Genomic DNA, 13,321 nt, shown 5'->3' on the forward strand with positions numbered 1-13,321 from the left:
TCAAGGCACGCCTCAAGACCCTCCTTTTCGACTACGCCTTCGGTAACCCTCCTACCCCCTACCCTCCCTTCCCTCCACCCCTCCTGAATTCCAACCCCTGCTTGGGTCCAAATCCCTGACTGTCCAGTGCCTTGAGATGTCCTCCCAATGTGAAATGCGCTATAGAAATGTAAGTTGCTGTTGTTATTGTTGTCGTAAACTGGGGATTTATTCCCTGGAATTGGGAAAGTGGTGCAGGGGATTTAATTGAGGTGACCAGGATTGTGAAAGGCATCAATCAAATGAAACAGTGAACAACTTTCATCTTTATAAGGCCAATGACCCTCTCGGGTCAATCAGTCTGTAGAGGATGTAAGCTCAAGTTGAGGCTACATGGGTTATAATAATAATAATTATAATAATAACAACAATAATAATCCTTGCATTTGATATAGCACTTTATCACATCTTTGAAATGACTCAAAACCTTCACAGAATACATTGTACATTGTGTGCATTTTGCTTTTTGTATTTTGTGACTGTGTATTTTGTGAGCGAAAGGCGTAGGTTTTGGAGAGCCACGGATGAAATCTTGACTGAGGGCCTAGAGAAGAAAATGGATAGACACTTAAACTAGTAACTAGTTAGAACTATTAAAGGTATGATGAAGAGACATGAGAGAAGCGAGATTAGGGGAGTGGGGCCTCTGGGACAAGAAGCCTTCTCCTGTTTCTAAATTTCCATGTAATCCTATGTAAAGAAATGCTTTCATCTGCCAGCTTTGAAGAACAACTAATACCCAACTTGCTGATACTCAGTGCACTGTGATTGATTGAACCTCTGTTGAGGCAACAAAGGAATCTTTCATGAAGAAGCATCGTACCCGAGCAGGCAGATTATTAGCAAGTGCCAAGGAGCAGGGACGGAGGATTTTTCACACTGAATCACAGCACGCTGTTCCTTTCCAAGATGACCTAAGATCTTACAACTGACAAGTACTGTGGGAATGTTATCTCCATGATCCTCTTCACAAGTGAGAATACAAACAGGAGTTTTCGCTGTTTCAATACTCCTATGATACGTACTTTCTGTACATCCGATAAAAGATTTTCCAGCAGGGAAAAGATGGTGACATTTTCTCGTCTCTTCGGTTCCTTTACAGGATTGCCTTATCTTTTTTTAAAAAAAGCAGTTTTATAACCTCGTGTATGGGACAATAACACTAGCATCTTATAGTTATCTCTCAGTGTCACCTGAGTAGTCTGTTTAATTGAGATTATGATACATATTACATTGATTTTACAACTTTCAATCCCACTGCCCTACCTTATCCCCAAACCTTTTCAAGCCTTTAATCTTCATACTACTGTCTTCTTCCCTCTCGAAACCCACAATTGTTTTTGCCACCTCACTTGGCAGGGCATTCCGCATCCCAGCAACTCTCTGCGTAAAAAAGAATTCTTCTAAATTTCCTTTTCACTCTTCTTGTGACTATCTTATATCTATGCTCCCAGTATCACCCCCATCAGTGGAAATAGCTGCTCCCTGTTCACCTTGTCAATACCACTCATAATTCTGTACATCTCTATCAGATTCCCTCTCAACCTACCTGCTCCTTCTCCCTCGTGTACGTATCAAGTTTCCTCTTAAGTATGTTGATGCTTTTTTTTGCTTCAACCCCACAGCTACTGGTGCGTATTATCACCACCCTCTAAATAAAGAAGTTTCTCCTGAACTGTTACTAGCTATCTCATATCGATGCCCCTCATTTTGGACTCACAAACAAACGATGTCAGGGTCCCAGCCTGGCTCAGTTGGTGATGCCCTCACCTCTGAGTCAGAATGTTGTGGGTTTGAGGCCCACGTCAGGGGCGGTGGCGGTGGGTGGGGGGGGGTGGGTTTAAGAAGGGTCTATAGCGCCTTATCATGTCATCGAGACGTCTCAAAGTGCTTCACATGATACACTGTAAAGTGTGTAATACTGTGTATTTTGTAAGCGAAATGCAACAGCCAATTGGGCACAGCAGCAGTGTCCCACGAACGGTCGTGGTCTGAATGACCAAATAATGATTATTTTTTGAAGCAGCTATTACCCCCGGAAAGCGAGGCTCTTGTGTGTGTGTGTGTGTGTGTGTGTGTGTGTGAAAGAGCACCTTTTGGCCCACGTGTGGCAATTGAGGCTACTGCCCGTAGAATGTACATCACGTCACACACATGGTATGTCAAACACACAGAAGCCTCTGGTTAACAGTCACAACTAAGCAGCTCCAGTTATCCCTTTGAGTGCTGGCAGGGTGATCCTTTTTGCAGTCCGCAAACAAGCATATGGAAGGGAAGGGTCGTCAAATAGTTCGTCAAATGGTTTTAAGAATAGGTTCTGTGGAAATACAGCTAAGCGAGTCTTCACTAATTAATATATTTTTTATTGGGTTGAACTTCCCATAACGCCTTACTCACTGCCCCTGTGGGGAGAGTTATATAAACGTACATTATCGTGGTTCTTCAGGCATCCATTTTCCTGTTAGCCATCATTTCTTCCCCATCTTCTCCGTGCCCCAACCCCACCCACCCACTCCCCCGAATTGATATGCAAACACTTATAAAAGATCATAACTGGTAGAAAGAGAGAAGGTCGTAATTTGTAATCACAGTTAACCATCAGGTTCAAGATGTAAAACATCCATCTCAGTGAGGATTGTCACCCACAGTAGTGATTGGCTCTTTTGCACAGGGTCTTTTGAGTAGAAAAATTATTCCGCGTTACACACAGTGCCTTTGATGATACACGACTACAATGGGAAATCCCATCAGAGGCCGACGTTGCCAAAGGCATTGTGAGTAATGCTGGATGAATTTTTTACCCATTTGGATGGAACTGGAGGCTGTGATATGGTGGAACTATGACTGATTCTTTTAAGTGTCCCAACGGTTTTCTTTGAAACTTTACAGCTCGCTAAGAATATTCTTCTGGACTTGTTGTAATATATCATGTTGCAATGATCAAGAAGTGATGAATATTTCAATGGCATCGTCAATGAAAGCATTGCATGTACGGATCATTCCTATCACATATGCAACAAACATTCCATTAACTGCACCACTGGCTACATACATACAGTGAAATTCCTCACCTCCAAAGGAAATAACTCAAATGACTACTGAGAGTTGACTGGTTATCCAGAGTGCAGTAACCCAAAAGTACAAAGTACTTGAACCAGCGCGGGAAAGAAGTTTCTAAATTTCTTTACTTCTTTTTAATTCAAAATGCTCGCATAAGTGTTCAAGACATTGACAGTGGCACACGCACAATGCAAAAACCGAATGGTAAACCTGTCACTGCATGGATACACGAACTGCAAGCAAACTGATAACACAGCGCAGAGCAAAAATGACCACAGACACAGGAATGTTAGCTGATTAGAATTCTGTAACTGATCAGAAGTACAAAACTCACAATAATAATAATAATAATAATAATCCTTGCATTTGATATAGCGCTTTTCACGTCGGGAGGACATCCCAAAGCGCTTCACAGAACACACTATAAAGTGAATTGACTGTATATTTGTGGGCGAACGCGGCAGCCAATTGCGCACAGCAATGTCCCACAAACAGTCGTAGATTGAAAATGACCAATTTATTATTGTTTTGTTTTGGAGGGATTATTATTAGGCTCTGTGTGGAGTAAGGAAACTTGCCCAATGTTTCGCCCTCTGCCTGGAATTGAACTCAGGTCTCTCACTTGCAAAGCGAGTGCTCTAACCACTGAGCTACAGGACTCCACAAACACAGCTCAAGCTAGGTGACAGGAAAGGGAATCTGTTACCCTCACGCCAGACTGCGTGGGGAGATGAAGTTAGCGGAAGGAGGAAGATGGGGAAGTACAGTACCCAACCAGCCTGACACTAATCCGTTTTCGCGCCTTTTTAATTCCTGAATTGTTTAGCAATTTGAAGGGTAAATAAAATCATGAGTTTCAGAGGTATGTAACATGGAAGCACCGTCTCAAATGTGTGAAATCCTGACTAGTTATGAGATATCCAGGGTGACTAGTTATCAGAGGATCATAATTTTAAAAAAAATGTATGGGGAAACAGCCAAGATATTGAGTGAGTGACAAGTAATGTGAGGTCGACTACTTATCCCAGGGGCGGGTTATCAGAGTATCGCTCTGCATGCACCCAAAGACTGCCTAAAGTCACAATTTGGGAGCACAGGGAAGTGCCGCAGAGTAGAGTGGTGCATCAGTCATTTCACACTCCCCCTGTCCTCAGACGGCCTCTATGAGGAAATCTGATACGTGGAAAGGCGCTAAAGGGCTAATGGCCCAGAAACCTTTGGAGCACAGCTTCCGAAATTTGGTGAGTTTTGTAGCAAAGCCACTTTTACAAAAGTCAAGCCTAGAAATCAGGCAAAGTGACCTGGCTCCTGGTTTCACCTTTCAGACTTGTATTGTGAAATGGCCGTGATTTTGTTCACACATTCAGGTGGTGTCTCGCTGTCCCTGATATCTCTTATCGCCGATAAAGCACATAGCCTCTACGCTTTACAGTATACCATGTGAAGAGCTTCACGACGTCTTGACAATGTGATCAGCAAGGATTATTATTATGATTATTATTATTATCTTGGATGAAGTGAGCTACGCATAAATATGAAAACTGTGAAATACTGACTTTGGTTTGTTGCCGGATAGGGAAGGACGTCATTTGCATTTTGTGTGTGTATGTAACTCAGTCTGTTATAGGGTATAATTGTGACGGGGTAGGGAGGTGGCGAGGGGAGAGAGAGAGAGGAAACATCATACGTTATGTCATTTGGGGGAATTCTTCCCCAGGACAACCAGAGGAATTTGTTTAAATTCAGCTGTTGTGTATTGGAGCAAAAGGACTATACAGGTGTGAGTGTGTATGTATGCATGAGTGTGCAAATATGTGTGTACGTGGATTGGATGTGTGTGTGTGTGTGCATGTACGTGTATGTATGTGTGGATGTGTATGTGTGTGTGTATGTACTCATATACACACATATCTACCCCCCCCCATCCCGATCCCCTCCGCCACCACCGCTGGGGTCTGAAATACTGACTGTTCAGGGTCTTGGGATGTCCTCCCGACATGAAAGGCGCTTTACACATGTAAGTTTGTTGTTGTTATAACGCATGTGTCTGAATGTGTGTGTGTATATATATATGTATAAATATGTGTGTGTACGTGTACGAGTGGGTAAATAGTTTTGACATGATTAATGAGGGATACATTAGCTCTGACAGCAAGAGTTGTTTGCATTGGAACATCAATAAAGGGCTCCATTGCCAGCAGCCAAAGATTTAATTTAGTTTCTCTCTTAAAAAATGTAAAAGGTGTCACGAAATTCTTAGTCTTCGGACGAACGCGAAGCTTGAGTTATTGTTCTCCAAACAACCAAAAAGACCACAGAATCTCTCTATTGGTACCTACCCATTCAATGTTTAAAGAGGCATCTTGCCATCTGCAGTGGAGTTTTTGCTCTCCCGCTCAGTGGTTCAGATTAGGACATTAAGTAGAAGACTTGTTTTAATTCTGGCTGCAGAATAGGCCCTTGAGAGTCTTGGCAGTTTCTGTAGCTCTGCGTGACATGCTGAGTGGCAAGGCTGTAATTAAACCCCTATAATCAACTGCTTCCCCACTGGCATAATGTCTGCTATAAATCTGCCTACTTCAATTGCTCATTCAGTACCTCAGGGCAATCTAGAACCACAAACCACCAACTTGTCAGCTGTAGTTACTTATGCTACTCAGGACAGCCTATTAAAGGTGCCATGGCAGATCACAAGCTGGTTGAGACCTCAAGCCTATAAACCGTAGTTACACAATAATGGCCTATTTCTTTGTTACTAAGAATGATTTTACCATTGTCTGATACACATCGATGGATCAAACGGCCTCCTTCTGTGCTGTAAATTTCTATGATTCATTTACAACTACGTATATCCTCGAAGCTTCTTTGCATCTGAATCTACGATGATATGTTTTAACTCCATCAGGAGCAGCCGCTCAGCTAGTATCAGGCCTTGAAATTTGCAAAGTGTATATTGGATACCTTGGCGGCTAATTCACCATATTCGCAAAATTTCAGCTTCTGTTTTGCAACAGCAACACGTTGCCCTTCACTCGGGTAGAGTCTCGGAGCGCTCAACAGCTGAGTGGTTTGCATTCCAATCTGCGGCATTTACAGGATGCTTTGGGATGTCCTCCCAACATCAAAGGCACTCTACTAATGTAGATTTGTATTGCATTGTATTGTCTTCACGCCCGATTCCACAAAACAAAAGTGTTGAAAAAGGCTGGAGAACAAAGTCCATTTTCCATTCAAACGTACTTTCAGCGCTTTGAGGCTTCTCGAAGACGTGATAAGGCGCTATATCAAATGCAAGAATTATTATTATTATTATGATTATTTTCCTCTCCAGCTGCACTTTGGTGGCTTTTAGAAACTGCAGTTTGCAGGCATCATAAATTAGAACCAAGTGAGGTTTCTTTTGGCATAAAGGTCAATAATGTTTCTGCTCATGTCCACTCCCCCCCACCCCATGATCTAATAGCAACGACAACTTCCACTTATATGATGCCTCCCACATAGAATAATGTTTCGGAGCATTTTTTAATTTTTTATGGTTATTTTTAACCAGGTTAAAAATTCTTGTTACTGATATTTGTCCAGCTGCCTACAGCGCCCTCTCACTGTAATAGTCTGCCTTATCCTCTATTGCAGGTTCTCAGTCACCCCGTCATTATGTTGCCCAAACTGGCTTCACAACCACTGATTTTCATGGCAGCGGCAACAAGTCTAGAATTGAGCTACGTGATAAGTAAGGTTAGATAATAATAATAATAATAACAATAATAATAATCGTTGCATTTGATGTAGCGCCTTATCACGTCTTCAAGACGTTTACAAAGCGCTTCACAGAATATACTATAAAGTGAATTGACTGTGTATTTTGTGGGCGAAACGCGGCAGCCGATTGCGCACAGCAGCGTCCCCACGAACAGACTTGGATTGAGTGACCAAATTATTATTTATTTATTTATTTTTTGAAGGGATTATTAGCCCTGGAAAAGCAATCCGCCAATCGACTAACAACCGGGTTCCTACTTACTGCTAAGTAAACGGGAGCGTGTGGAGTAAGGAAACTTGCCTAATGTTTCGCCCAGCCAAACACAGGTCCTCTCGCTTGCGAGGCGAGTGCTCTAACCAGTAAGATGCAGGAGTCCTCAATTATTGTCACTGTCTCTTAACTGGTAGCTATCTTCCAGTCTTTAATCTACACTACGTGATAAGTGCTATACAAGTTGTTTTTGTTTTGCAAGAGGGCAGCAATGCTTATATTATCCTATCATTGTTTGAGACTTTCTGTGCATCATGTCTGATGCTAGTTTTGCAGATGAACCAATGCATGGATGACTTGACGGCTGGTTATTTACTGTTGTGTGCGCTCGTAGGATGACAGCCACTGTCTTATGCTTGTCATGTATGTAGGCTCAGTGTGCCTTCAAAGGTCTCATGATACGACTTTCAGAAGACGTCAGACCAGAATTTACTTTTGCAATTGCTAAGTAGGAGCAACAGTGTCCATCATTACTAACTTCAGGCAGAGGATAACTTATTAACTTTCACTAATGACTGGTTATAAGGTAAACACAAAAATGCACTGTGTACAGTATTGTAATAATAATACTAATAATAAGGCTAATCCTTGCATTTGATATAGCGTCTCATCACCTCATTGAGATGTCTCAAAGCGCTTCACAGAATATACTGTGAAGTGGATTGACCGTGTAATTTATGGGTGAAGCACAGCAGCCAATTGCGCACAGCAATCTTCTACAAACAGTCGTGGATTGAGTGACCAGATTTTTTTTCTGAGGGATTATTACCGCCGGAAAAATGATCCGTCAATCGACTAACAACCGGGTTTCTACTCACTGCTAAGTAAACAGAGGAGAGTGGAGTGAGGAAACCTGCCTAAGGTTTTGCCCGGCCCAGGGATTGAACCCGGGTCTTCTTGCTTGCGAGGCGAGCGTGTTAACCACTACGCTTGGGACTCCTTGGAAATGGTTTCAAAGGGAAGTATTGAAAACACAGGAGACAGTTAGAAACCATCTTGGATAATTATGACCATTCAGTTTTGAGGGAGGTTTAGCTCACAAATTTAGTCAGGACTCTGCAATGATTTTAATTGCAACACAAGTTCACATTGACATTTTCTATATTATCAGGAGATCAGAGCAGTTACGAACAAAGTAAACCTGTCAAAAGGTACGACAAGAGAATGTCACTCACCAAGAGCAAAGAAAATCCACCAGAGCCAAACATTTTCTTCAAAATAGCTGATAAAATAGTCAGAGAACTGTAAATAAAAGAATGCTTATATAAACTGCAATCCAATTGCAATATAAATTGAAATCCATCCCAAATACAACAACAACAAAACTACACATGTAAAGCTCCTTTCATGTCGGGAGGACATCCCAAGGCGCTGGACAGTCAGAGTTTCGGACCCGAGCTGGGGGTTGGGATCGGGGAGGGTGGGTGGAGGGCAGGGGGGGTGAAGCAGGGTGATCGAACGTACGATCAAAGAGGAGGGTCTTGAGATGGATCTTGAAGGAGGTGAGGATTATTATATTATGATGATGATTATTATTATCTGGAATTTTTTTCTACATGGGGTTTGAACCCACAATTTTCGGACTCGGAAGCCACAATGCTACAAACCGAGCCGGGCTTGACACCCAAGTCTCACATGTCTCCAAGCGCTTAACAAGTATGATAGACAGGACCAACCAGGGAAAAGTGAATGTTTGGTTGGCTGGGAGCACAGGAGAAACTCCCTTCATTTTTCAAATAATACCATGGGATCTTTAATGTCCACTTGAAGGGCCCTCCAAAGCACAGGATCTCTGACAAGGCAGTGCTCTTTCAGCGAAAAATGTCAGCCTAGTCTATGAGCTCACAGTCCTTCTTGAAACTACAACCTTTTGATTCACAGGCGAGAGTGCTATTAACTGAGGCCCGGCTGACACCTATGTTTCACGTGTTCTCACACTTAACAAATACGATAAAAACAAGCAGAGAAAAGTGAACGTCTGGTTGTGATGCAACAAATCCAGTTTGAGAATGAATTGCATTAGGCAGGATGGCAATGTGGGAACCGCAGCACGTATCAAGGCAGTAACGAAGACATGTCCACTTACCCTCACGATAAGGATCCACTTAAGAAGTGAAAGGCCAAACCCAGAGATGGCACCATATCTGCCCGCAATGGTATTGGTTGAGCAGAAGGACAAAAAAAATCCAATCCAGTTGAAGACGAAAGCAACTAAAAACCAAAGGAAGTGAAATGAATCATTAGTTTCGGGAAGGGTTTAAGCGGCTTTGAGAGGTAAAAAAAACAAGATTACATTTGTATCGTGCGTTTCACGAAACGTGGAATAGTGCACTGCAATGTGCGATGAGATCAGAAGATAATCACATTCAATAACAAGGACGTCTCCTCCGAGATCTACAAGGTGTCCACCAAGTCCTGTTATCTTTTTTATCCCCCTACACCGCACTGACCGACAACTGAAACACACGTGGAAGAATAATGATACTTGTACTTAGAAGTTCTTAATTCGGCACAAGTGTTTAACTGTACTTAGACGTCCAGAGGATCAGTGTGAGTGCCATCATTTTTATGGCAGATAATAATTTGTCACCGTGTTCATTGTGACACTTCCATAACATGGATAGAGTGACGAGGGAAATGCATCGCTGACAACTTGTTTCAGCTCCTCCCTGGTCTCAAAGCACTGTTTTATAACGGGGGGGTAAGTAGGACTTTGTGGGCACCCTGTATTGTAGGACGGTTGCACAATTGTTTGACGTTCATTCCGTTCATTCCAGGTGCTTGGGAAGAGGAGGTACAGGCCACACAACTGGCTCAACATTCAGCCAACCCACAGCATCATGGTGAACTGCATCTCTGGAGGAGTGTTTACATCGAGGTTGTTCACGGCATCTTATTTACCTTTACAGCCCCGTTGTATACTCCATGTGCCTTCTGCTTGTGCTAGCTTCCCCAACAGAGCTACCTACACTAATCCCACCATTGTCCCACAGTCAATTCACTTGACAGTCTATTCTGTGAAGCGCTTTGAAACGTCTCGAAGACGTGATAAGGCGCTGTATCCGATGCAAGGATTACTATTATTGATAGCTGAGCCTTCAGCAACTATTCCCCACCCATTAAAATACCCTCCGCCTGCGCCTACATCTCACCTCCTTCTCTATCTGTCTTTAAATCTCTTTCACTCTGTCTATGGTCACCTGCTCCCTCCTTCCCTGCTCCGAAACTGACATTGTCCTTGTGAAACGTGCCGAGAGATGATCCCACGTGAAGGCTGGTATATAATGTAAGTTGCTATTGTACTGCTCCTTTGGATATCGTTCACGCTTCATCGACTGCACCCAATGGAGAGTGAGCCTGGTCAAACTCCTCTGATTTACAATCCGCTGGCATTGTTAAGTAAATAGACACTGGATATGGCTGCCGTAATAAAATACTGCGACAGGTATTTGCTTTTAATAGTTAACAGAAAGAGGAGACGGTCATCTCAACTCTCTGGGCCCAATGCAGACTGATCTTATCTAAGCAAAGTTAGTGTTTTAATCCCCAAACCTATCCAATCTTCTTGCAAACAAAAGACTTTCCCTCTAGCCTCCAGCAATCGTGTTCTGTGCTCTCTTTCTCAGTCCTCCCTTTCCCCTGGTCTCTCAGCGTAGATTTACGCTGCTCTCAAATATCTGGCAGCCTTCTGTCTTAGAAGCAGACACATAATAGATTCAGTTCAAGAATGGCTGTGAAAAATAATCTTAAATTATTCAAATATTGGGGTGAGAAAAGCTTGCATCTTTTTAAAAATGCCATGGCAACCTTGTCCTAAAGCAGGCGAGAGGGAAAAAAACATTCTCTAGAAGTCAGATTGATATTCAGCTCCAACCAGTCTGGAACCACTGTACACAAAGGTTCAGAAAATCCGTCCTTATGATAATGATAACGCTATTCACTGCAACTCTCCTTCCAATCATAGGCAAAACACGCAACAATTTCTAACCAGATTCCTTAATAATGACTCTGAGCTGCAAATAAGGACTAAGGTGAATTATGTCACACAGACTCTGAAGGAGATCAGGTCAGAGTGGAGTTCCCGCAGCAGGTTGGTGTGACATATTTATGTTCCCTTCGGTGACTCGGATTCCTTATGAAAGAAACCCATTGGAGATTGGTATGTTTGAGGTTTCATTGTCTTAACATGTCAATGAATAAAATTGAAGGTAACCACAGCATCGAAGCCCATTGCACAGTGTGAGGCAATAATGATAATAATAATAATAATGTTTGCGCCTGTTGTAGAGTTTATCACGTCAGCTCACCACTTTACAGTCTATCCTGAGATGCGTCTCAAGTGCATCACAGGATAGACTGTAAAGTGGTATGGTTGTGGAATGCACTTGACAGCAAGTGACGCCAAGGACATTATAACTGGATGTTTTGTTTTCCGAGGGAAAGCCGGCTCCCTTCTGAAATGACATGGATCAAAATCGGATTGTTTCATGGGTTCCTGTGAGACAAACGACAGCAGGGTGAACTCACTGAAAAAGGTCAGTAGAAACATGCAATCGTCTCCTAGGCTGAGCTGATCCTCTTCATCGGACCCATCTTCTACTAGGAAATCATCGTCCTGTTGTATTGAACAAAAATGACAAGCACATTAAATAGGACACATTAACTGACGAGGTCTTAAATAGCATGTGTGTCACAGTCTGCCTAGCTGCCCATTACTGCACAGCCATACTGTATATGTTAGTACCCCCGGCTTGCCTCTCCCTCCCTCCCTCCCTCCCTCCCTCCCACACCCGTTTAAATAGCAGTCAATTTAGAATTCGCTATGTATTAGAATTCACTGTGCTATGTGCCCAGGCAGACGGCATAGTAGAAATGAGATCTGGCTGAAGGTGCACTCACGTATTCGCAGAAGATAATTGGCTTGCCATTAAACTCCATCACCTAAAAGTCACCTTGTCAAGTTTCACATCGTTTTTGTTCGGTGGAGGCAGACAGCCATGTTGGGTCAAACTAAGCTACAGTACAACAGAGGGTGGCAAGCAGAGAAACCAATAACAATCATGCCACCCCCTCCACGTAACTCGCTGGGTTAAGACTTGCTGCCTCCAGTTTTGAACACAGGAAAACATGCCTGACATCAATCTATGTTGTGCGATGCATCCATGTCCTGCTTGGAATGCAGCGTTGCCGCAAGCAACCTATTTCTGATTCTCGGTGATGGATGAGCACATCTACTCTTAACATTCTGGATTCGGTCCATATCTTTAACGTTGATATTTTTCTAACACATAGCACTGCTACTTGAGGCTGAAGTAACACAGGGACAACATTTGCTGAGCGTATCAACTTCCCTGTTCCGTGCCGCCTGGGTTTCACAGCAAAGGATTAAACTGGGAGTGAAAATAAACTGGGAGTGTAAATAAATCCAACACAAAGTTTGATTCAATTATACTGTATTCAATTATACTGAAATTATAGCCTATTTAATACTAGTGTTGGAGCTGCCACCTCTGTGCTAATACAAAGCCTCTTAGGATTGCATCAGATTTTCGCTGGAGGAACACATTAATCACACGAAGTGAACGGTGGGATGAAACAAAATGATTTAGGAGGAACCAATCCTGGTTTCTATTTGCAGTAAGGTAGGCATTCGGGGGAAGTAACAAAGATGTTTTCACTGGCTGAGTTCCAGTGGCTAATAATGAGATCCCACTTTAGGACCGTGTATTTAGAGAGACAGGATTTGTAAAGTGGCTATTAAATTGCAGCTGAAGTGTACACTGTGTATATGGAATGTAAAACCTGCAGAATTAAATAAAAACGGCACAGTCACAAACAGTTGCCTCATCAGGAGGAGCATTCCTAATGCTCCCACCCATTGGAGTGGATGTTGCTGACTTGCCATCTTTTGGATAAGGTGTTAAGCCAAAGTCGCGTCTGCCTGTTCAGGTGGATGTTAAAGATCCCATGGCACTATTCGAAAAGAGAGAGTTTTTTCCCGGTGTCCCGGTCAACCAATTGGTTATTCACTTCATGGCTGTTTGTGGGACATTGCTGAGTGCAAATTGGCTGCTGGGTTCACCCAAAAGTCTACACTACGCTTTACAGTATATTCTGCAAAGTGTTTGAGATGGGTTGATAATGTGGTAAGGTGCTTATATCAAGTGAAAGGATTATTACACATTATAAACT

General features: G+C 42.8%; 1 protein-coding gene across 5 annotated transcripts in view; it reads right to left on the reverse strand.

Annotated features, from left to right (window-relative positions):
- Positions 1–12,188, reverse strand: part of LOC103184505 (NEDD4 family-interacting protein 1) — a 40,223-nt gene extending 28,035 nt beyond the window's left edge. For 3 of the 5 annotated variants that reach the window (XM_007902541.2, XM_007902542.1, XM_007902537.1), the window contains exons 1-4: positions 12,029–12,188; positions 11,657–11,744; positions 9,216–9,340; positions 8,305–8,371 (exon numbers count right to left, since the gene is read on the reverse strand). In XM_007902541.2, the coding sequence (XP_007900732.2) occupies positions 8,305–8,371; positions 9,216–9,340; positions 11,657–11,744; positions 12,029–12,067 (319 nt within the window). In that variant the 5' untranslated portion in view covers positions 12,068–12,188. Of the gene's footprint in view, positions 1–1,132; positions 1,423–8,304; positions 8,372–9,215; positions 9,341–11,656; positions 11,745–12,028 lie in introns of those variants that run through there. The other 2 variants (XM_042336432.1, XM_007902538.2) reach the window with 2 other exon arrangements.
- Between the last annotated feature and the right edge of the window lie 1,133 nt (positions 12,189–13,321).

Source organism: Callorhinchus milii, unplaced genomic scaffold (genome assembly GCF_018977255.1).
Source record: "Callorhinchus milii isolate IMCB2004 unplaced genomic scaffold, IMCB_Cmil_1.0 Scaffold1, whole genome shotgun sequence".
Lineage (NCBI taxonomy): Eukaryota > Metazoa > Chordata > Chondrichthyes > Chimaeriformes > Callorhinchidae > Callorhinchus > Callorhinchus milii.